This window comes from Cebus imitator, unplaced genomic scaffold (genome assembly GCF_001604975.1).
Source record: "Cebus imitator isolate Cc_AM_T3 unplaced genomic scaffold, Cebus_imitator-1.0 Scaffold40, whole genome shotgun sequence".
NCBI lineage: Eukaryota > Metazoa > Chordata > Mammalia > Primates > Cebidae > Cebus > Cebus imitator.
Window position 1 is genome coordinate 915362 of NW_016107355.1, and position 26514 is coordinate 941875.

At 37.8% G+C, this 26514-nt stretch overlaps 1 protein-coding gene across 5 annotated transcripts in view; it reads right to left on the bottom strand.

Moving 5' to 3' along the window:
- Window positions 1-26514, bottom strand: part of KLHL2 (kelch like family member 2) — a 117303-nt gene that overhangs the window by 37843 nt on the left and 52946 nt on the right. For all 5 annotated transcript variants that reach the window (XR_001824317.1, XM_017525960.2, XM_037737573.1 and 2 more), the window contains one exon: window positions 17978-18140. Coding sequence is in view for 4 of the 5 variants with exons in the window: in XM_017525960.2 (XP_017381449.1) it covers window positions 17978-18140 (163 nt within the window). In the remaining variant the exon portion in view is untranslated. The remainder of the gene's footprint in view (window positions 1-17977; window positions 18141-26514) is intronic.

The following is a 26514-nucleotide window of genomic DNA, read 5'->3' on the forward strand; positions in this document are numbered from 1 at the left end:
ATAAAATTCAGCATCCTTGTTATTTACTCAAATAAACTGAAAACCTATGGCTACACAAAAACCTGCACACAAATATTTATAGCAGCTTTATTTTTTATTTGTATTTTTGTATTGTTTCCAACTTTTTTTTTTAAGTTCCAGGATACATGTGCAGGTTTGTTGCACAGGTAAACGTGTGCCAAGGTGGTTTGCTGCACCTATAAACCTATCACCTAGGTTTTAAGCTCAAGCAGCTTTATTTATAATTGCTAAAACCTTGAGGCAACCAAGATGTCCTTCAATTGGTGAACTGATAAACTGTAGTACAATCATACAATGGGATAGTATTCTGTGATTAAAAGAAATGAATTGTTAAATGGTGAAAATATGTGGAAAAACCTTAAATGCACATTGCTAAGTTAAGGAAGTCAATCTGAAAAGATGACATCTATATGATTCCAACTACATGACATCTGGAAAAGGCAAAATTATGCAAACAGTAAAAAGACCAGTGTTATCAGGGGTCTGCTGCAGAAACAAAGGGACAGATGAAAAGACATGTTTTAGGGCAATGAAACTATTCTATAATGGTGGATAAATGTCATCACATATTTGTCAAAACCTATAGTATATACAATACAAAGAGTGAACCTTACTATAAAGGACAGATTCTAGTCAATAGTAACGTATCAAGATTAGCTCATCGATTGTAACAAACATGTCATACTAAGGTAAGATGCCAACAGGGGAAACTGCGGGTGAGGCAGAGGGGAGTAAGGGGGTACACAGAACTACACTTCTGTAATCTAAAACTCCTTTAAAAATAAAGTCTAGTAGTTAAAATAGAATGTACTAACAAAGAATAATATGAAAGATAAACTTGTGATTGAATTTGTAATTGATCAAAAGCCATGTTGGTATTTTTTAAAAATGCAAACTAAACATTAAACTTAAATATCCACTTTGAAGAGACATCCTTATAGCACAATGGTACTTCAAAACCTAGTATGAAAGAATGTTTTATAGAATTTAGGATTACAGATTTTTTTTTTTTTTTTTTTGAGACAGAGTCTCACTCCATCACCCAAGCTGGAGTGCAGTGGTGCAATCTAGGCTCACAACAAACTCCACCCTCTGGGTTCAAGCAATTCTCCTGACTCATCCTTTTGAGTAGCTGGGATTACAGGTGCCTGCCACCTCACCTGGCTAATTTTTGTATTTTTAATAGAGATGGGGTTTCAATATGTTGGCCAGGCTGGTCTTGAACTCTTGACCTCAGGTTAACTGCCAGGCTCAGCCTCCCAAAGTGCTGGGATTACAGGCATGAGCCACTGCTCCCAGCCGGATTCTAGATATTAAAAAACCATCATGATTAATTGCAAAAGTACTTTCTATATCTAAAATATAATCCTGCTAAATCCTGACTTTACCAGAAGTTTATATATTAAAAAAATTATATGCTAAGAAAGTTTTCTTTATACACTAGGAAAAAAGGAAAAACTTTTTCAATAGTTGAATTTGTTTTTTAAAGACTGAACATATTTAAAAAAAAAAAAAAAATCCTTTATATTAAGAGTTCCAAAGTAGGCCGGGTGCAATGGCTCACATCTATAAACCCAGCAGCTTGGGAGGCTGAGGGGCGTGGATCACTTGAGTCCAAGAGTTCAAGACTAGCCTTGGCAACACAGCAAAACACCGTCTCTACAAAAAATTAGCTGAGCATGGTGGTGCGTGTCTGCAGTCCCAGCTACTTGGGTGACTGAGGTAGGAGGATCACCTGTGCCCAAGAGGTTAAGTCTGCAGTGAGCCACGGCTGTGTCACTATACTCCCGCCTGAGCAACAGAGTGAGACCCTGTCTCAAAAAAAAAAACAAAATACAAAAGAGTTCTAAAATATTGAGAAATTCATTTTAATGAAAATCTGGCAAACAGCTTTAAAAATATTTATGTATACCAACTTGGAAATTCAAACAGAAAACACAGTAGCCACGGAACAAAAAAGAAGCTAACATAAACCTCTTTCTACCCATTATAAAAATATTTTCACCTCCAAATTTATGTCTACAGTGATTTTGAGTTAAGCTTCTTCTGTACATTTTAAATCTGAACCAAAGCAAGAGATTGCTGGCTTTCTTATGCTTCTCATGAGGGGAAAGAACTCTCCAGTGGTAACAAACATAACTGAGAGAACATAACTTTTCCCATACTGTGACTACATGTTCTCATAGCCTCTGCTTCACTGATCAGAAAAAATAAACTTGCTAAAAAAACAACTTGATGATTTTTTAAAAGTCAGCAATTACATAAATATGGAAGGGCATTAGTAAACTCTATCCAAAACCAAGTCTAGGATCCAAATTCATTGTGTATTCATTCCAAGTGTATCAAAGAAGGTAAAGAGGGCAAGGAAAATAGTCAACTATTACAACTTGTATTGGCAAAACCATAACACAGCTGTCACTGAAACCAACACCACCCCCTCACCAATTATCCAAAAAAAAAAAAAGGGAAGAAAGAAAGAAAAAAAAATAGCCTTAAGGAAAAGTAAAGAGGAAATGTTCAAATTAAAAGTAACTTTCATTGTGAACATATACATGTTTTTAAATATTTCCAATTCTCAAGTACTTTCCATTTTCTATTGGAACAATCCTTCCTCCTTAAAAAAATCTTTCAGTATTGTTATCTAATGTTTACACTCTTATGAGATTTCTTTGGAAAGGATGTGATTAATAGATATGGAGCATTACCAAATATGAAGGGCACTATTTGGCAACATCTGGAGTAAATTAGTTTACTGTTAAGACCTGCTTTTCTTCTATTTATATTAACTGTATATTTGTTCAAGTGTTCTACAGCATTAACTGATAGGCAATTTAATGAGACTGTTACTTAACACACTTCCTAAGGACCCAACACTTCACGCAGTCAGGAAGGACTAGATGACTGACAAAGTCACTCTAAGGCATGCATGAAAAAATTCTATAGGAAGAAAGGCAAAAAGGCTATTGCAGCTCACCTGTTACTTTACATGTTCTTGATGCAAATCACTATTAGTCTCTCTGGTGCTTAGTTCATGACATTAAATGCTCTTGTATTACCACTTGTACTAAGAAAAATAATATAACATGAACATTTCTTCCCTGGCCTCAAGCCACAAAACCACTAAGATCAAAGTTAAAAAAAAAAAAAGCAACAACCCTATTATGAAACAGTATGCTATTTCATAATGCTGGTAGGAGTATAAATTAGCACATGCTCTACAGAGAGCAATTTTGAAATCTCATCCTACAAATACACTTGACCACTCATGAAATGACACACTCTGAGTTATTCACTGTAGCACTGCTTTTAATAATTACAGAAAAGAGTTCATCTGCAGACATACAAAGAATATTCCATACAATGGAATATTCTGCATTTGTAAAAATGAACAAGGAAGCTCATAATATGAAAAAAGCTTTAGGAAATAGTCTCAGCTTAAAAAGGAAGTAGGACAGATGTGGGAACACATTTTTTCAGTGGATAGTCTGTTACATGAACCATGTGAATGGATTACTTAATCTCTCCATGCAAGAAAACAAAACAAAACTGCGAAACTAATAACAGTGATTATCTTTATGGAGGAGATAAATGAGGAACAAAGGTGAAAGAAAGACTCTTTCAATGTATACCTTTCGAATACTTTTAAGTCCTCATGTATACGGTAAAATGATCTTTGACATGAGTGCCAAGACCACTCAATGGGAAAAGAACAGTCTCTTCAACAAATGGTGCTGGGAAAACTAGATATCTACATGGAAAAGAATGAAGGTGGATCATAGACACCATTCACAAAAATTAATTCAAAATGAACTAAGGATCTAAATATAAGACTCGAAATTATAAAATTCCTAGAAGTAAACACAGGGGGAAAACTTCATGACACTGGATTTGTCAATGACTTCTTGGAAATGACATCAAAAGCTCATGCAACAAAAGCAAAAACAGACAAATGCAACGACATCAAAGTTAAAAGTTTAGTGCATCAAAGGACACAGTAAACAAAATGAAAAGGCAGCTTATGGAAGAAAAGAAAATATTTGCAAGTTGGGTATCTGACAAAGAGTGAATATCCAGAATATAAAAATATCTTCAACTCAACAACAAAAATCAAATAAACCAATTTAAAATGAGCAAAGGACTGGAAAAGACATTTCTCCAAAGATGATATACAAATTGCCAATAAGCATATGAATAAATGTTCAACACTAATCATCAGAGAAAATACAAAACCACAATGAGATATTACCTCACACCCATTAGGGTAGCTACTACAAAACAAACAAATAAATCAGAAAACAACAATTGTTGGCAAAGATGTGAAGAAACTAGAAACCTTGGGCACTGTTGGTACGATTATAAAATAATGCAACTTTTATGAAAAACAGCATGGAGGTTACTCAAAAAATTAAAAGTAGAACTACCGTACGATTCAGCAATCCCACTTCTGGGTATACATCCAAAATGAAAAACAGGGTCTTGAAGACATATTTGTACACCCATGTTCACAGAAGCATGACTCACAGGTATCCACTGTGAGTCAAATGGCAGAAGCAGGTATCCACTGACGAATGAATGGATAAATGAAATTGGTATACACATAACAATATACATACATATACACATACCATTCCATAAAAAGGAAGGAAATCCTGTCACATGATACAACATGGATGAAGCTTGAGAGCATTATGCTAAGTGTAGTGAGCCAGTCACAAAAATAAAAAATACTGTATGATTCTACATATGAGGTATCTAGAGGAGCCAAATGTATAGAAACAGGAAGTATAATAACACTTGCCAGGGACTAGCAGAATGGAAAAGAGTTGCTTAAAAGGTACAGGGTTTCAGTTTTGCAAAATGAAGATGTTCTGGAGATCTGTTTCACAGCAAAGCAAATACTTACACATAACATTACTGAATGGAACACTTAAAATGGTTAAGTTGATAAATTTCATGTTATATGTTTTTTATCAGAAATTTTATTACAAGTTTATAATCATGTGAAAACACTGGTGATGTAAATTAAAAAACAAAAACAAAACCAGCAACTAGACCCAACTACTTTCCTTCCCTAGTGAGAAAGAAAGTGTTGCTATAGACAGTCAATGCATGTCATTGTCTTGACTTCAGTGGACAAATATCTGCTATCCTAAAAAAGAAAGATCACTGGTTTACCATCGCTACCTTGGCCACTGTCCTACCTTGTCAGCAACACACCAGACTTCTGAAGAACAGATCTTAATACTGAAGCCTCTGCATGCTGATGCATGCTCACATCTTTATATTATGACATAGCCTCTGGCTCAGTTTTACCTTGAAGTAGTTCTTTGGAAGTCTTTTTCTTGGCATTAGTCCTTCTCAATCTCTCTGCTGATTTTAACCCTAATGACCCTCTCTACTGGTTAGGATTCTACGATATTTTTCTATCTTTCTGATCATTCAATCTGCCTCATGCATCTCCCTAAAACTAGGTATTACCTACCGTCCTGCCTGCCTTAAGCCCCATTTTGATTCTCCACTAGTTCTAACTATCTCATCTGCATTACAATCCCCAGTTATCTTTATTAACCTAATATTGTCTCCCAGATACAATCTCTCCCTGAAACCCCAATGTTTGAATTTCTGTTAGTCTCCACATGAATATGATCTAATCATCATGGCTCTTTTGAACAAGTCAGAGCCATCCACACACCACGAAAACAGTATCACACACTAGCAGTTCTCTAAAAACCCTCACATTAATTAGTATCTTGGGCCACTTACCTTAGCCTGTTTTGAGCTCTATGGTCTGACTTTTCATAATTGTGCATTTTTCCACTGATGCTTTGCTTCACTCTTTGGCCTGATACTTGATAAAGATTCTCTGACTATGTCTGTTGATATTCTTCTCAAAATAAATCAAGTTCTTCCTCTGGCCTAGTTGATGGTGGCTACTGTTAAACATCTTTTCCAATCTGAGAACATTTAAATTGATACTGCATGTCACTTCTGGCTCTTCCTCAAGCAAACAAGATGAAGCTATACCTATATTTCAAACAGTTTCAGTGCCTTCCTCCAGACACCTGCTGGACCTCCCATGTTCCCTTTGTGTCTTAATGGCTCTACTCTGATTCCAAAGCTGAATGAAGTCTTAGCCACAGTCATTCTTGCCTCCCTCCCTCTCTTTTATTACATGGTAAAACCAATAAAATTTACCACCTTAACCATTTTTAAGCATACAGTTTAATAGTGTTAAGTATATTTACACTGGCTCACACCTGTAATCTTAGCACTTTGGGAGGCTGAGGTGGGTGGATCACCTGAGTTTGGGAGTTTGAGATCAGCCTGGCCAACATGATGAAACCCCATCTCTACTAAAAATACAACAAATTAGCCAGGTGTGGTGGTGCATGCCTGTAATTCCAGCTACTCGGGAGGCTGAGGCAGGAGGATCACTTGAACCTGAGAGGCGGAGGTTGCAGTGAGCCAAGATTGCACCACTGCACTCCAGCCTGGGCAACAAGAGTGAAACTCCGTCTCAAAAAAAAATATTCACACTGTTATGAAAAAGATCTAACATTTTCATCTTGCAAATATGAAATTCTATATCCATTAAATAACTACCCCTTCCCTCATCATCCCACTCTTTTTTAATCCCTAATGTGAATTTTCATAAACCCTGTTAATTCTTTTTCAGTAATGCCATAAAAATCATAAGATTTAATGGTATAAAGGATCTGAAAGGTCACCTGAGACAGCTTTTATAATATTTATGCGTAACCTCAAAAATTTTCACAATAAATGGTTATCTGGCTACATTCTGCACACATCCAGAAATGGCAAGACAGCATATCATCTTTGAACACTGATAAGGTTTGGCTCTGTGTCCCCAGCCAAATCTCATCTTGTAGCTCCCATAATTCCCATGTGTTGTGGGAGGGGCCCAGTGGAAGATGACTGAATTATGGGCTGGTCTTTCCCATGCTGTTCTCATGATAATGAATGAATCTCACAAGATCTGATGGTTTTAAAAATGGGAGTTTCCTTGCACAAGCTCTCTTTGCCTGCTGCCATCCATGTAAGATGTGACTTGCTTTTCCTTGTCTTCCACCATGATTGTGAGGCCTCCCCAGCCATGTGGAACTATAAGTCCAATAAACCTCTTTCTTTTCTAAATTACCCAGTCTTGGGTATGTCTTTTTCAGCAGCATGAAAATGAACTAATAAATTCATTGGTAGCAGTAGAGTGGGGTGCTGCTGAAAAGATACCCAGAAACGTGAAAGCCACTTTGGAACTGGGTAACAGGCAGAGGTTGGACCAATTTAGAAGGCTCAGAAGACGACAGAAAAACGTGGGAAAGTTTGGAACTCCCTAGAGACTTGTTAAACGGCTTTGATAAAAATGCTGATAATGATATGGACAATGAAATCCAGGCTGAAGTGGTGTCATATGGAGATGAGGAACTGGAGCAAAGGTGACTCTTGCTATGTTGTAGCAAAGACACTTGCAGCATTTTGCCCCTGCCCTAGAGATTTGTGGAACTTTGAGCTTGAGAAAGATGACTTAGGGTATCTGGTGAAAGAAATTTCTAAGCAGCAAAGCATTCAAGAAGTGACTTGGGTGCTGTTAAAAGCATTCAGTTTCAAAAGGGAAACAGAGCATTAAAGTTTGAAAAATTTGCAGCCTGACAATGCCATAGAAAAGGAAATCCCATTTTCTGAGGAGAAATTTAAGCTGGCTGCAGAAATTTGGATAAGTAACAAGGAGCAGAATGTTAATCACCAAGACACTGGGGAAAATGTCTCCAGGGCATGTCAGAGATCTTTGCAGCAGCCCCTTCCATCACAGGCCCAGAGGCCTACTAAGAAAAAGTGGTTTTGTGGGCCAGGCCCAGGATCCCCATGCTGTGTGCAGCCTAGGGACTTGGTGCCTGCATCCCAGCCACTCCAGCTGTGGCTGAAAGAGGCCAAGAAAAAGCTCGGGCCATGGCTTCTGAGGGTGCAAGCCTCAAGCCTTGGCCATTTCCACATGGTGTTGAGCCTGCCAGTACACAGAAGTCAAGAATTGAGGTTTGGGAACCTCCACCTGGATTTCAGAAGATGTATGAAAATGTCTGGGTGCCCAGGCAGAAGTTTGCTGCAGGGGCAGGGTCCTCATGGAGAACCTCTGCTATGGCAGTGTAGAAGGGAAATGTGGGGTCAGAGCTCCTACATAAATTCCCTACTGGGGCACTGCCTAGGAGAGCTGTGAGAAAACGGCCACCATCCTCCAGACCCCAGCACAGTAGATCCACTGACAACTTGCACTATATACCTGGAAAAGTCACAGACACTCAATGCCAGCCCATGAATGTAGCCAAAAGGGAGGCTGTACTGTGTAAAGCCACAGGGGCGGAGCTTCCCAAGACTATGGGAATCTAACTCTTGCATCAGTGTGACCTGGATTTGAGACATGGAGTCAAAGGAGATCACCGTGGAACTTTAAGGTTTGGCTGCCCCACTGGATTTCAGACTTGCATGGGGCCTCTAGCCCCTTTGTTTTGGCCAATTTCTCCCATTTGGAATGATTGTATTTACCCAAGCTTGTATCCCCATTGTACCTAGGAAGTAACTAACTTGCTTTTGATTTTATAGACTCATAGGCGAAAGGGACTTGACTTGTCTCGGATGAGACTTTGGAATGTAGACTTTTGAGTTAATGCTGAAATGAGTTAAGACTTTGGGGGACTGTTGGGAAGGCATAATTGGTTTTGAAATGTGAACATATGAGATTTGGGAGGTGCCAGAGGTGGAATGATATGATTTGGTTCTGTGTCTTCACCCAAATCTCATCTTGTAGCTCCCATAACTCCCATGTGTTGTGAGAGAGACCCAGTGGAAGATGCATGAATTATGAGGATGGGTCTTTCCCACGCTGTTCTCATGATAGTGAACGGCTCTCACGAGATCTGATGGTTTTAAAAACAAGAGCTTCAATGCACAAGCTCACTTTGCCTGTTGCCATCCACATAAGATGCGACTTTCTCTTCCTTGCCTTCTACCATGATTATGAGGCTTCCCCAGCCACGTGGAACTGTAAGTTCAGTAAAGCTCTTTCTTTCGTAAATTGCCCAGTCTTGGGTATGTCTTTATTGGCAGCATGGAAACGGACTAATACAAACACTATTAGAAGTTCTTCTATGCATTACTCTAAAATCTTTTTCACTCTTATTTTGTGACACTGATAATTCTCCCTACCACAATAAACAGAACAAGATTAATCTGTCTCTTATGAAATTCCTCAAAATCTTACAAAGAGTATTATATTTTCCCAAATTATCCTTCTATGGTCTGTATAGTCCTAAGTCCTTCAACCATTCCTTGCACAACATGATTTGGAGTCTTCAGCATCACCCTGGCTATAAATTCAGGGCTCTACTGCATCAATCTCTCTAAAAACACTGAACCTAAAAATAAACTCAATTTCATAGCTATGGTTGGATCTGGACAGAACAGAATGGGTTAATCACCTTACCCCTTTCTGGACACAATTACTAATTGATTTCCATTGAATATACCATCAACTAAAACCCTAATATCTTTGCATTACTTTGGTTAATATAAGCCTAACACAACACAGCCAAAGTGAAATTCTTCCTTTTCAGTGAATGAATTCTTTTTCAGCCTACCGTATCTCAGTAAGGTATAGTAAAAATCAGCAGCTACTGCACACTGGCAATAAATATGCACACACTAAAATGTACCTACAAAGAATTTACCTAAAATGTAATGCTAAAAGGCCAAGTCATATCAGAGTTTAATCTGTTTCCTCTACTTATACTCAGAGTTAGTTCCCGTATCTATGATCTTGCTTCATTCAACTATCTTAATTATCCTAGTTCCAACCCTATTACCAACCTCAATTATTGCCTCCAAACCTTTTACCCATATAGTTACAGGTCATTTTGTTTATGGATCATAGCCTGTGACAGTGATTTGCCTTCAGTAGGTCACCACTGGCCACTGAATAAAGCCCAACATAGTTATATTAACATTTAATTATCAGTTTCTTCTCTCTGAACAAATACCATAACTGCAATAGTGCACAATTCCCAGTAGTAAAGAATCAACATACTATATACATTAAACACATAAACTATACACATATAATGTACAATATACATATGCATCTTTCCATATATATGTAAGGATTCTCCCTCACTCTCAAGAGTAACTGAACTTTTCTGTTTGTTTCCCTCGAGCAAATAAAATAAGCTAATCATGAAATGAAAGACAGTCCCTAGAATTTGCCATACCAGGTCAAGAGAGATCATCAGGCTAGGATTCTCACCCCAAATAAGGGTAATAAAATCAACAATATAAGTCCCAAGTGTTACTTGTTCTGTTTTGTATCCTGTAATAAGATACAAAGTGCTCTTTGTCTTTGCTTTCTAAACACTAAGCACCTTTTTGAACAAAATTAAATGCCATGATGGGTCTCCATAATTCCTCTATACTCAATGCAGAGTCCCATTTGAGAAGTGAGGGTAAGAGTATGAATAACAAAGGCCGGGCGCGGTGGCTCAAGCCTGTAATCCCAGCACTTTGGGAGGCCGAGGCGGGTGGATCACGAGGTCAAGAGATCGAGACCATCCTGGTGAAACCCCGTCTCTACTAAAAATACAAAAATTAGCTGGGCATGGTGGCGCGTGCCTGTAGTCCCAGCTACTTGGGAGGCTGAGGCAGGAGAATTGCTTGAACCAAGGAGGCGGAGGTTGTGGTGAGCCGAGATCGCGCCATTGCACTCCAGCCTGGGTAACAAGAGCAAAACTCCGTCTCAAAAAAAAAAAAAAAAAGAGTATGAATAACAATAGTATCCTAGATCCACAAGCAGCTCATCCCTAACAGATAAAAGTGTTTTGGGAAAATAGAAATATCTCTGGTCTTCATTTTCTTAATTAATAAAATTAAAGTGTTAGACTAGATAACTGCTAAGATTTCCTACAACATTAATACTCCATGATTCTTTGACTTTCAACACTATTAATCTTTAGGAAATAAAAATCATATACGTCTCCATCAGTTCTATTAACATAAGGCAAGTTTTCATGAACCTGAATACAGTTAACTCATATGAGCTAAAAAAAAAACTGTCAACAAAGCACAGCAGCGACTGCATGTAATTTACTAAGGAATAACGAGGACCATAATGAATGCATGAATATACAAATGATTAACTCTTTTAAGAAGTGTCATTTGAGTTGGCATGACTTTAGCTAAAAAGTGCGGCGTATCAAGTGCTTTCACAGTTCTCCACAGGAAGAATCTTCTGTATCAGTAAATTAGCATTGCAGGAGAGCCTTGAATAATCAGCATCTATTCTTTGCTATGCATATCCCATTGCTAAGGCTAGTTATACCGTTATTAAAATCACTCATTCAACACAAATTTCTTTCAAGAGGGCAGCATTCAAATCATGAGCTTATTCTGATGTTTATTCCAAGCAGTGATTCCTAGCCTAAATTATAGAAAGGTGGGCAAATGACTGAAGCAAATTTTTTGTAGAAGAAAATGTTACAAAAACTGGTTTTACAGAGAATAAGGCATATTCCGAATACAATCAGGGTGTAAGTTTATTGTTACTGGACTATAAAGTTAGATTATAAACAGGGGTTAAATTGTATTGAGCCTGTTATCTATCACTCACAACAGTGTGGACAATGCCAGGCATACAAAGAGGGTAGCTTTGAAATGACTGACTACTGGATCTAGGCTGAACAGCTGAGTTAGCTAGAAGAATAAAGACCAGAGAGTACAAATTTATGAAGAAATACAAGAGAATGAGAAAGCACACATATAGTGCGCACAAAGATGGAAGCCTCAGAGTTCTAAATACCAGAAAGGTCCAATTGATCCTGGAGCTGTAGTCTAAGGTGATGAATGGGTTTGTGGAAGGAAGATCATGGTCACAAGGAACTATGAAGGAGGAGTCTCACGTGAGCCAACAGTATAGATTCTGAAGGTGTTGATGGCAGGAGAAACAAAATACACAGGGAAAGATAATCTCAGTGTAAAAGAGAGAAGTATGCCTAGAGGTCAAATGAAAAAAATGAGCTGCATAGAGAATGCAGTAGCCTGCCAGTCAGCCAGTAAAGAAGTGAGACTGGTGGCAGCAAGAGAGCAATGGTCTGGAAGTGGTACCCTTCTACCCAGGTTCCCAGTGAGCTGTGGGGAGCAATCCCTTTGAGAAGTCTGCCCATGACATACAGCTTTGGGAGAAAGGCAAAGTTTCATGTATAACAAAGACAGAGGAGGCACACATGAAAATAGTTGGGCATATAAAAAAGTTTGATCATTTTATGTGTCTACTGGACAGGACAGTGAGGGGTGCCTCAACAGCCAGGATAAAGTAGCAAGAGAATGGAAAATAAAATGAAAGCACATCAGTGACTGAAGGACTTTTTTTTTTTTTTGAGATGGAGTCACTCCATCACCTAGGCTGGAGTGCAGTGGTGCAATCTCAGCTCACTGCAACCCCCGCCTCCTGGGTTTAAGCAATTCTCATGCCTCAGCCTCTTGAGTGGCTAGGACTACATGCATACACAACCATGCCTGGCTAATTTATTTATTTTTTGTATTTTTAGTAGAGACAGGGTTTCACCATGTTGGCTAGGCTGGTCTTGAACTCCTAGCCTCAAGCAATTTGCCCATCTCAAGCCTCCCAAAGTGCTGGGATTACAGGTGTGGGCCACCATGCCTGCCTCTGGAGGACTTCTCCACAGGTAGTCCTGTTACTGAGGAATGCTGAGTGCTTACCACGCCCAGAATTTCAGCTAAGTCCTAGCTTAAAAATGATACTGTTAGGCTGGGTGTGGTAGCTCACGTCTGTAATCCTGACTCTGGGAGGCCAAGGCAAGAGGACTGCTTTAAGGCCAGGAGTTTGAGAACAGCCTGGGCAACACAGCAAGAGCCCATCTCTATTTTAAAAAAGAAAAAGGAAATGATACCACAAACTTCCCCAAAGATCAATTAGAACTAGAATTCAGCAGTTTCTCAAATTTTCAGTATAGGAAGTGGTGAGGTATAGGAATGACTAAAAATCTGAAACATTTTTTCCCTTAAATGTGCTTGGCTATCAACAAAGACTATTGAATAAAATTCATATTTCAAGTTATAATTAAAATCCAATTTCCAGAGTCTTTTGCTAGAACTATTAACACGCATCTAAACTGATGAGTTCAATTCTTTTCTCCTCTATATTTTTGGCCTGCCAAAAAATGCTAAAAAAAAAAGGTGCTAATGGCTTGAGAAATGGTTAAAATATAGATACCACCCAAAAAACATGAGAAGAGTCCACAAACTAGCACTCTCTGAATAAGTCAATATACTTGGGGTTAACTGAGAAAAATTTCATTTTAAGATATGATACAAAAAATAATTTCATACAGCTTTTTAAGCTAAAAAAAAAAAAATCCTTCAAGAATGTAACAAAGGATGACCATAGTCCAGAACACCATGCCTCAGCAGGCAGGCCATTTAACCTGGGTGGTCTGCTCAAACTAAGCTGTCACTATGTGCCTTGGAGAAGAAGTGCGCTCAGTGTGACAGGCTGTAACTGCCAGCACCATGCTGCTAAAGCCACAAGATCATCTCAGGGTGTGCAGCGTGGATTCTACGTCCTCCCCTACTCTCATTTTCTAACCTACCCATTTGGTTATTCATTTTTACTTTCCCTAAAGATGTTGATGTTATTAAAAATAAGCATGAGTTCACAGAACAGATAGCCATGGAACACTGTAATTCTCTCATTATACCTGCACAATTTAATTATAATGAATTCTAGAAAGCTTGTTTCCAAAGGGCAAGAGAAAGAAATAAAGCAGTTCTTAAGTCCAGAATCTCCGGTGAGTTTTCAAGGGATAGACAGTGCTCTTATATGCAGTCACACCATGGACCAGACAGTACCCTGAGGTCCTGCAGGCTTTCTCTCCTTACCCATCCTTTTCTTCCTCAGCCTCTCTTTCTCCTCCCTTCTGCTTTCCATGTATATATGTATGTATGTATTGAGTCTTCTATTGCTATTTATTTCTTCTCTTCCTCCTTTTCTTTCCTACCTAGAAATGCCTGCCACAGGCCGTACTGCCTATGATAGGGAAAAGAAAAAGAAAAATATTAACTTTACTGCCACTGTGTCCCATCATCTTCTTGGAGTTTTTCACATGCTATATGATTTGACCTGAAAGTAATTTGAAGGTTTGGGTAAATTTTCTGGACAAATACAGTGCTTAAAGACAAATCACCTAAAAAACAATTATTTATTTATGGTAGAAAAGGAGCTGTAGACATCTTACTACATGGATTCCTTATCTCCCCACCTCCTATTTGCTTAAAACATCCACAACAATCAGATAGTTTCACTATGAAGAACAACTGTGTATTAGTCTGTTTTCATGCTGCTTATAAAGACATACCCAAAGCTAGACAATTTACAAAAGAAAGAGTTTCAATGGACTTACAATTCCACGTGGCTGGGGAGGCCTCACAGTGATGGTGGAAGGCAAGGAGGAACAAGTCACATCTTACATGGATGGCAGCAGGCAAAGAGAGAGAGCTTGTGCAGGGAAACACCCATTTTTAAAACCATCAGATCTTACGAGACTTACTATCACAAGAACAGCATAAGAAAGACCTGCCCCCATGATTCAACTACCTCCTACCAGGTCCTTCCCACCACACAAGGGAATTCAAGATGAGATCTGGTAGGGACACAGCCAAACCATATCAAACGGTTTTGTAGTATTATTCAGGATTATTTTGGAAAGTTTGTTGCAACTAGTTATCAATACTTCAAAGATATGGAAATTGCTTCATTACGCAAGCAAGGTCTTTGTAATGGCATTTGTTTAAAATAGAAGGATGAAATACATAGGTAAAGCATGACAATTGCTTCAAGATAATGCAAAAGGATATATAAAATTCCTCAAGCTGTAGACATGATTGTGGATTTGTGCACTTTTCTATATGTACATTAGACTTCAATAAAATGTTTGCATATAAAAAAAGGGAAAGAGAGTAATGAGCATTTTAATTAAAACCAAATTGTCCCTGAGTTGACAACTGTTGAAGTTGGATGAAAAGAATTATTCTATTCTTGTATGTGCTTGTAATTTTTCATAATGAAAGATATTTTAAAATTTTACCTAAAACCTAAGAAACTCAAGCACATACAAGATTCAGAAGCATGGTATAAAAGCAGAACATCCTTTAAAGCTAGATTCGGATGCAAAATATAGTGCATTAAAAATGAAGAATCGAAGTTTCTGTTTAATTTTGCTGAAAGTGACTAATTTTTCATGAAAAATTCTTGGCATAATTACAAAGGAGGACTCTACAAACTAAGATATAGAGGTGTTCTAAGTCTGGTGGAAATGTTTTTATATTTTGTAGTACACTAAATTTAAGATTTTAAATAAGAGAAAGATTTTAAAAATCTAATGCTCCCCTAAAAACACTGTAAATGAGTTGGTTCTGATACAAGCAAAACTATGAGTTCTAGTACATCATATGAACTATGTCTGGATATTAATCCAACTTTCTTCATTCTCTCCCCAGGCACTGACCCTCCTCCTATCATTAGCTGTCAGTAACATTTACCAAGCACTATAGAGACAACTGGCAGCCCAGATATAATAACATATAAGATATAATGTTGAACAGTGATTGTTTCAGCAGCAAAAAATACCTGAAAATACAAAAGCCTTCTTGGTTTTCCTAATAGAAGTCACTTAGAGCAGGTGCATTAAATCTAGCAGTTAATGAAGTCTGAATTTAGAAGTAATATTTTCTACTTAATTGAACAGAATTGGTTGCATTGGAATACACTAATAAATTCATATTTGTCTTTGGTTTTTCATAAAATGCTTCATTCTACTCAAAAAGGCTGCATGAACATTGTTACACATTACAGGCATTCCCCAACTTATAGAAGGGTTGTATTCTAAAAGCTCATCTGTAAATCAGCTTCCTAGAACTCAGATCACATTTTTTCACGAAATAATTTTCTAAAGGGCAGTTAGGCCATCAGGCCACCCCACAGAAATCAATAAAGTCTAAATTTATTGAACCTAATGTGCTTTAGTGAAGAACTTTATTTTTGTTTTTTCAACTAACCACTTTGAACCATTATTTATTTGGTAAATGAAACAGGGATTCTAGGACTACTACTCTCCAATGCTCTCTGCAGAGACACACATACGTATGCACACGTATATACCCTTACCTAGATCTATGTACCAAAAGCTTCCTTACTCCTCAGAGTAAGCACACCGAAACAGAGTTTAGACAAAGGGCTCTTGCATTTGAAGGGTGGGGGAGGTTGCAGTTCTAGAGCCTATTAAAGGAGCAGTGAACATAGAAGCTTCCATAGGAACTATTCCTATTGAGTCTCATAGATGCTAAGCAGAGTCTTACAGGCAGTTGGTGGATTTTAACTTCTACCAGTATCTACCCAAAGGAAAAGAAATCATTATATCAAAAAGACACCTGAATGTGTATGTTTATCACAGTGCAATTCACAATTACAAAGACATAGAATCAACCTAAGTGCCCAACAGCCAATGAGTGGATAAAGAAAATGTTATATATATATACACATATATATACACATACATATATACATATATATGCACGCATACATACATGTATATTTATATATACATATGCGTATATACATGTGTGTGTGTGTGTGTGTGTGTGTGTGTGTGGGCGTGTGTGTGTCTTTATGATAGAATACTATTCTGCCATAAAAAGAAATAATTTCTTTTGCAGCAACTTGGATGGAAAACGAGGGCATTATTCTAAGTGAAGTAACTCAGGAATGGAAAGCCAAATACTATATGTTCACACTTATAAGTGGGAGCTAAGCTATCAGTATCAAAGGCAGACAGAGTGGTATAATGGACATGGAAGTCTCAGAAGTGGGGAGGTTGGGAAGACCGGTGAAGGATGAAAAACTACCGGTTAGGGAACAATGTCTACTACTCAGGTGACGGGTACATTAAAATCCCAGACTTCGTGACTATACAATTCATCCATGTAACCAAAAACCACTTGTACTCCTAAAGCTACTGAAATAAAAAAAAAGAATTTAACAATTAAATAAAAGCACAAAGAAACTTAAAAAGAAAATAAATATCCTAATAATCACTTTTAATACATATTTTTTAATGCTTATAAACTCAAATAAAATACAGATTACATTTGTGACCTTTAGGTACATCCAAAGCTATAACAATCTTCCCTCCCCAACTGCAGAGATGAGGGGCCTGAAGGGCCCGAAAGCAGCTAAAGTGAGGGCTCCTTGATAATAGCAATAGGCCCTCCCTCCGCCACAGGGAGATGCCAGCAGTAGGCCATGGAACTGGCGTGCAAGGAGTGGGCTGCTTCTATTGGTGGTCTACTTTTCTACTCCACCAAACGTATCTACATTTCACTGCTTTGAAGATTTTTTAAGCCACAAAATTGTATTCATGGATGCCAAAAAAAAAAGAATGTAAAAGTCAGTGCTAAAATAACTTAATTTCACATGCATACACTTTCTCATATGCCTATTCATTTAACAATTTGAGAGAAAAATACACACAGCTATTCTTCTTGAACCCTAAAGGCAGAGTTACAATGAGCCAAGACTGCACCACCACACTCCAGCCTGGGTGACAGAGCAAGACTCTGCCTCAAAAAAAATACAAAAACAAAAACAAAAAACCAGCTATTCTATTATTCAGGCCCAATCCCAATGTATAGTTGCTTGTTTTTTAAGTTCAGAATTTTATGAGTATGCTTCAATTATATAGTGTTACCATTATAAGATTTTAAGTGTATTTTTATAAAGCCCAGATCCAGATATATGACATGACTTTCCAGAGACCACTGTGGAATCATATCAAAAATCAAGAGTTCCAGTTTCCTCCCCAATTCAGCTGAGGTCTACTCCACTTGCCTGCATAGGTATTGGCCTTGTTCAGAAGGTCGGTACATGCATGCATATCAGCAAAAGCCCGGATTCCTAAGCAGTTGACAGGGTGAAGCTGGGATTCCAAAAATTCACAGCAGGTCTTCTTCACATCCTGTAACTGTAAGAGACCAGCTGCTGGAAGAAGTACCTGCAACACACACATCAATATTCTTAGAAAGCTGGCTGGAAAAACACCGGCTATTTGACCACTTCTACAAGAGGGCACAAGAGGTTCAGCTATAGTTTATAATCTGCATCCATACCCCTATATTCCACATAAACCAAAAGTAACAATTATTTTGAAAAAAGATGATGACTCTTCACATTCTTCATAATTTCCATGGAATCTTTCAAAGGTCTCTTCTCCTTGGTCAGAAGAATATGAGATATCAGATCTTGTCAGATTAATGGTTTGTTATATAAGCATAAACAAATTGTTGCTTTGATTTCTAAAAACACAAATTATTGGCTGGGCATGGTAACTCACACCTTTAATCCCAGCACTTTGGGAGGCCAAGACAGGAAGATCGCTTGAGTTCAGGAGTTTGAGACATGCCTGGGCAACAAGGCGAGACCTCATCTCTACAAAAAAATACAAAAATTAGCCTGGTGTGGTGGCATGCACCTGTAGTGCCAGCTACTTGAGCCCGGGAGGTTGAGTCTGCAGTAAGCTGTGATCACCCCACAGCATTCCATCCTGGGTGAAAGAGTGAGAGACCCTATCTTAAAAAAACAAAACAAAACAGAAAAACATAAATTATTAGGATGCTAGCGGGTGCTATGATTCAATAAAAATGGTTTTGTTTTCTTAGTTCAAGCAATCATGAGCTTCAGTGATTTGTGGGGAAGGGGTGGCCCCAGAGTAACCCATACCACATCAAAGCCTCATTTTGCTGAAGCCCTGTTTTTCCACTGTTTCAGTAACATACAACTGCTTTCCTTACCGGGTAAAACAATTTAAAATTCAACAACTGTCTCTACCTATAGGCAGACAGTTTCTCTAGAATGCAATATATGTGCTAACAAGGAAAATGTAATAGGTGATTATCTAATAACTTTTTAATTTGTATTTTTATTTGAATAATGCCAAGCAATTTTACATTAATTACAGGTTATTCTGTGGGATTGAACCACTATCCTCAATATAAATACTACATCCAACACTACAAGTGCTTTTCAAGAAAGTCAATAATAGAAACATTTTTCCTTGTAAGTGAATTATTACAGTGCTATATAAAGGACCATATTTGAAAGTCAAATTAAGGAAGAAAAACTTCAAAAAAAAAAGTTATTGAATATCTGGTGATCCTTTATGAAAGCCAAGCAAACTCCACAAAACACCTTCAACTATTAGAACGGTAAATTTTAGAAAAGATCATATTAGCATAAAAAAGACATAAGTTCCTTCAGAAACTGACTTTCATACATGCCACACTGCAGCCCAAATAACAGTGGTTTATGACTACATGTTATGACTTTCCCAAATCTATGTGGTAAGTCCTAAACATAGAAAAGAAAGACATCATTCATAACTCTCTGTAACAAACTTCTCATTTTCTTAAAGGAAGCAAAGAAGCTTTAACTCCTGAACCTTAAGGCTCAAGGAAAAATAGAAACATTATCTAGACGTAAGGCCTTTTCCTTCTGAGTTTAAAAAAAAAAGGTCAAGCGTGGTGGTTCATGTTAATCCCAGCACTTTGGGAAGCCAAGGCAGGCAGATCACTTGAGGTCAGGAGTTTGAGACTAGCCTGGCCAACATGGTGAAATCCATCTCTACTGAAAATACAAAAATTAGCCGGGCATGTGGTGCACACCTGTAGTCTCCGCTACTCAGGAGGCTGAGGAAGGATAATCACTTGAATCCAGGAGGCAGAGGTCGCAGTGGGCCGAGATCATGCCACTGCACTCTGGCCTGGGTGACAGTGCGAGACTCCATCTCAAAAAAAATAAAAAAAGAAAAGAAAGTATAAATAATGTTATAGCCAAACTTTTTGCATGATATGTATAGTAGGTTTCATTACGAGAATGAATATCCACAGAAGGCTTTAATTTGTTGATAATATTCAAATTGTAGGTTTTTCTAAGGCAGTGTAATTGCTCTCTGAAGCAACATAAAGTGTGTTCCAAGATGCTTAACAGTACAGCCATTTAATTCAGCAAATGCATATAGTTTAGAAAGTGGTCTTCAGTGTAATATTCAATCTCTATGAAATATGCACCATACTATGATCACCCCTCTAATTAGCATTTTCCTAGAGGAAACAGTGTACTATTTAAATTGTTTGGTCACACAGAAAGATCAGGAAAAAGTGGTTGGGGAGAAAACAGGCTCACTTACACAGTTGGCAGGAGCACATATTGGTCCAACCTCCATGAAAACAATTTGTTTATTTCAAATTCAAAATTACAAATGCACATATACTCTGACCCAGAAATTTAAACTACAAATATGCTAACATATGCACAAAATCTCCATGTGCAAGATAATCATTATAGCATTATCATGGGTAACAGAAGTTAGAAAAAAGCCTAAATGTCCATCAGAAGGAGATTGGTTAAATAATTGTAATCAACTATTCTATTGCAGTCATTCAAAAGAAAGAAGAAACTATATAAATGAGAGAATTTCTAAAATACATTCTGGAGTAAAAAAAAAAAAAAATCAGTCATTGGTATATTATGCTAACACATACACCCACACTTATATATATATATTTGTAACAGGCTTTTTAAATTTTATTTTGCTTTATTGAATGCAACTTAATCATTACCAAGGCCATCTCTACCTTATTAGAAGACCAAAACTCATAAAATTATAGATTCTCCTATCTGGAAGGGGTATAACAAGTCATCTAGTTAACAATATAAAAGTTATTTCAACAACGGTCCATGTGGCTGGATTATATGCACATATAATTTTTATTGATGGCAGTGATAAGTGGTTCCATGCTTGATAAATATATATTAAACATAAAATAAATGTGAGTCAAATGTATAAAAAGTTTATCCATATTTTTCTTTGTCAGTAAATCTTTTGAAATTGCCTTGGTTTTATGATGCAGTTTTACTAGGACTAAACTTCAATAGCTCATAATTATGTAATTAATTATATACAGCTTCAAATGCAATTACTAATTGACCCAGCTTGCTAACAAGACGCCTGGTGACCATCAGTCACTCATAATGAAAATAGGAGAACAGCCGGAGCCACATCAACTCCTAGCTTATGTTGTGTGTCAAAAAGCCACTTAAAACAAAACAAAATTTAAAATGCTCTGACTTCAGATGAACCACATCCCATGATCAGAACCACTCAGACAGCTGGTACCCTGCAAGCTGAATGTCTTGAGATCAAATCAAATCAAATCTCCTAATTTGTGTGATGAAGAAACCACACCCTAAAAGGGTTAAATGGTTTCCTAACCATGAACATGGAATGTTTCTCCATCTGTTTGTGTCCTCTCTTATTTTGTTGAGCAGTAGCTTGTAGTTCTCCTTGAAGAGGTCCTTTATGTTCCATGTTAGTTGTATTCCTAGGTATTTTATTCTCTTTGTAGCAATTGTGAATGGCAGTTCGTTTTTGATTTAGCTCTAAGTCTGTTACTGGTGTACAGGAATTCTTGTGATTTTTGCACATTGATTTTGTATCCTGAGACTTTGCTGAAGTTGCTTATCAGTTTCAGGAGATTTTGGGCTGAGACGATGGGTCTTCTGGATATACAATCAGGAAAATCGTGAAAATGGCCATACTGCCCAAAGTAATTTACAGATTCAATGCTATCCCCATCAAGCTACCAATGACCTTCTTCACAGAGCTGGAAAAAAACACCTTAAACTCCATATGGAACCAAAAGAGAGCCCACATAGCCAAGTCAATTCTAAGCAAAAAGAACAAAGCAGGAGGCATCACACTACTGGACTTCAAACTATACTACAAGGCTACAGTAATCAAAACAGCATGGTACTGGTACCAAAACAGAGATATAGACCAATGAAACAGAACAGAGGCCTCGAAGCAACACAACATATCTACAAGCATCCAATCTTTGACAAACCTGACAAAAACAAGCAATGGGAAAAGGATTCCCTGTTTAATAAATGGTGTTGGGAAAGCTGGCTAGCCATGTGCAGAAAGCAGAAACTGGACCCCTTCCTGACACCTTACACTAAAATTAACTCCAGATGGATTAAAGACTTAAACATAAGACCTAACACCATAAAAAGCCTAGAAGAAAATCTAGGCAAAACCATTCAGGACATAGGCATAGGCAAGGACTTCATGACCAAAACACCAAAAGCATTGGCAACATAAGCCAAAACAGACAAATGGGACCTAATCAAACGCCACAGCTTCTGCATGGCAAAAGCAACAGCCATTAGAATGAATCGGCAACCAACAGAATGGGAAAAAATTTTTACAGTCTACCCATCTGACAAAGGGCTGATATCCAGAATTTACAAGGAACTAAAACAGATTTACAAGTAGAAAACAAACAAGCCCATTCAAAAGTGGGCAAAGGATATGAACAGACACTTTACAAAAGAAGACATATGTGAGGCCAACAAACGTGGAAAAATGCTCATCATCACTGGTCATTAGAGAAATGCAAATCAAAACTACATTAAGATACCATCTCACACCCGTTAGAATGGCAGTCATTAAAAAATCTGGAGACAACAGATGCTGGAGAAGATGTGGAGAAATAGAACACTTTTACACTGTTGGTGGGAGTGTAAATTAGTTCAACCATTGTGGAAGACAGTGTGGCAATTCCTCAAGGACCTAGAAATAGAAATTCCATTTGACCCAGCAATCCCATTACTGGGTATATATCCAAAGGATTATAAATCATTCTACTCTAAGGACACGTGCACACGAATGTTCATTGCAGCACTGTTCACAATAGCAAACACCTGAAACCAACCCAAATGCCCATCAATGATAGACTGGACAGGGAAAATGTGGCACATATACACCATGGAATATTATGCAGCCATCAAAAACGATGAGTTGGTGTCCTTTGTAGGGACATGGATGAACCTGGAAACCATCATTGTCAGCAAACTGACACAAGAGCAGAAAATCAAACACCGCATGTTCTCACTCATAGGCGGGTGTTGAACAATGAGAACACATGGACATAGGGAGGGGAGCATCACACACTGGGGTCTGTTGGGGGGAAATAGGGGAGGGACAGCGTGGGGTGGGGAGTTGGGGAGAGATAGCATGGGGAGAAATGCCAGATATAGGTGATGGAGGAAGAAGGCAGCAAATCATGCTGCCATGTGTGTACCTATGCAACAATCTTGCATGTTCTTCACATGTACCCCAAAACCTAAAATGCAATAAAAAAAAAGGGTTAAATGGCTTGACCAAATCATACAGCTAGTCATGGAAAGCTAGGGATATAATCACAATTGTCAACTTTTTGGTCTACCCTTCTAATACCTTCAAACCCAAATTTAGGTGCAGAATGAAAGTATTTGTATAATTTCTAAACCTCAAATACTGTCCTTTTCATCAAGAATAATAAAGACAACAATCAGTTCAACAATGCATTCTTGCAGTTGCTTCCATTTACAGAGTAATTACTTCATCAGGCACTGTGCTAAACACTTGTCAGGCAATAATATATTATATCTATTTTACACAAGTGAATACAGAGGGTAGGAGAAGTTGGGTAACTTGCTCAAGGTCACACACCTGCTATGGGACAGGCCAAGCCTGCTATGAGAGCAGTACTAATCAAATGTGCATAATGATTTTAGATGACATACAGATAAACTTCTTGGATTAGTAGTTAAGAATATAGGTTCGGGCAGGTCTTGGTGGCCAGGATGGTCTCGGTCTCTTGACCTCGTGATCCGCCTGCCTCGGCTTCCCAACATGCTGGGATTACAGGCTTGAGCCACCACGCCCAGCCGAATATTCTAATCTTTCAATATCTAATATAATTCTGATACTGTGGTTTAACATATCACTGAAAAAGAAGAATGTGCTTTTAATCTGGAGCTATTGTAATCCCATGGCTTATTATCTACTGAAGTGGATAAATTGTACTACTGGTAACAAATGTAAGAAACACCTAGCAATGTAAAGAGGTGATTTCTTAATTTGCTATTTAGGTCACAAAAATATCTTGGGCATTGTAACTAAAAGGACCAATGAATAAATTTATGTCTTTGAAACTGTATTTTCTGAGCTCTCTAAAGCAAAGGAGTGGTCGAACACTGCAGCTTCTTATATGAAGTAGAATTACATTGATACAATAAACCCCCAGCCACCATCTAATGGAAAATTTCCATCTATTTGTGATGCATGGTATTAACCCTGAGATTGATTAAAAATAACCTTAAGGTACTCTATGATCCTGAAGTATATTCCAAAACATCAAAGATGAAGCAATTATAATTTGCTATATATTTTGAATGTTAATGATATTTTCTAAGAATCTAAGAGTGATTAAATTCAATATAGTATATACTGAAGGAAGGCCACACTCCAAAAGCCAAAATATCTCTCTTGGGTACAACTGCCTCTAGGAAAAATGTAAAGCAGACAGTGAATGTAAAGAGGCCCTCACCCCTCCTTCCTACATCTTTTTCCTTTAGTTCTATTCCATCAACTCAGAGTCTCTTCATTCTGAATTCATCTGTGTGCCATCTAAATAATGAGAACGCTGGTGCTCTTACCGAGGGCTCAGTCCCTTTCAAGTCACTACTAACAGCGCTGCTTCACTTCATTTGCTTCACAGCACCTACTGCTGTCAGCACTGATCTTATGTATTTGTTCCCATGTTTATCGTCTCTTTCCCTGCAAAAAGTTCTGTGACAGTACGATCGTGTCTGTTTTACCCTCTGTCATATCCTCAGGTCTTAGAAGAATATGTACCTCACAAATGAATTAACCTGAAGATAATTTATGACTCCCATGTGTATTTGTATTTTAAGAGATACAATTCTACATGTTCTTTGAGACAAAATTACAAACTCTGTTTCCAGGAATATATGTGTACCAGACACTTCTTGTAGCCTACTACAAATCCTCTCTGCCTTACCTGCTTAAGCCACCACCGCAGCAACCAGGCCCAAGCAGACTTTGATCACCTTTCTGAAGATATAATGTAATAGGGCCTCACCGCAGCCCCCAGCCATCTCTCTCTCTGGCTTCTTATCCTAGGACTTCAGTGATGCACTGGGATCATACCCACACAATCTGGAAGCATGTGGGAAATAATGCTGGGGGACCACTCTTGACTAGCAGAGAACAGATCAAAGGAACAGAAATGCTTCCCCCTTGTATTCTCCTAGAAGACAGTTCTGAGACACATTTCATAAAGCTTTTAAAGGTCCTGTCACATGCAGCAATGGCCAGATCCGTACTATACTTATGAACTGGTTTTCCTTCATTTCCAATTCAAGTTCTCTATTTACCGACCGTGGCTCCTTGGGATCACTTCCCAAACAAATGAACTGCACATAAGCCTTGCCTGTAGAAGAACCCCAAGCTGTTATACTACACAATGCAACAAACTGTGAATGTGTATAGTCTTAGCTATAGGACTATTAATTATAGTACTATTTAAAATATATTAAAAATGAAAAGAATGTCCAATAACAAGAGAAAAATGAAGTCAATTCTAGAATATCAATGAAACAATATTTTGCAGCTCTTAAAAGAGATGTAGTAGTCAAATATTTAATAACTTAGAAAAAAATGCTTCTAATACATTTAGTATAAAAAGCTAGTTTCCAAAAGAACATGCAGTATGACCCCTTTTTTGGGTAAACACATGTGTACATAGCAACAGACAGCACTAGAGGGCTATACCTCAATTGTTAATAGGGTTTCTCTGATTAGGTGTGGTATGGATGTTTTCTATTTACTTTTACATATTTGTTAAATTTTATGTATTTGCTAAATGTGTATTTTCTATGCACCATTTAAATGGTCAAATATTATTTAAAAGAAAAGGAGAAACAAGTAAAGGAATATCTTTCTGAATCTCTACAATGCTAGCAAATATAGCAAGAATTAAGGGGAGCTATATATGGACTGTGGATTCTCCAGGAACTATTACCCCCGACTCAGTTGAGATTGCCTCACTTTGGCATGTTCTAAGTCTGAAAGGCCTTTGATTCTCAAGCCAGTGTTTTGTAGAACAGTAAACAGGCTCTACACATTACTCTTCCTGTTTGTGTGAACAGCAACAGCTTTAAGTGTTTGGACAAACATGAAGTAGAAGGACATGAGCCCTCTAATTAAATAAATGTAACTTAAAATGCTGTCATTTTGCCAGAGCAATCAGGCAAGAAAAAGAAATAAAGGGCATTCAAATAGGAAAGGAGGAAGTCAAATTGTCTCTATTTGCAGACGACATGATTGTATATCTAGAAGGCCCCATCGTCTCAGCCCCAAACCTCCTGAAACTGATAAGCAAGTTCAGCAAAGTCTCAGGATACAAAATCAATGTGCAAAAATCACATGCATTCCTATACACCAATAACAGACTTAAAGAGAG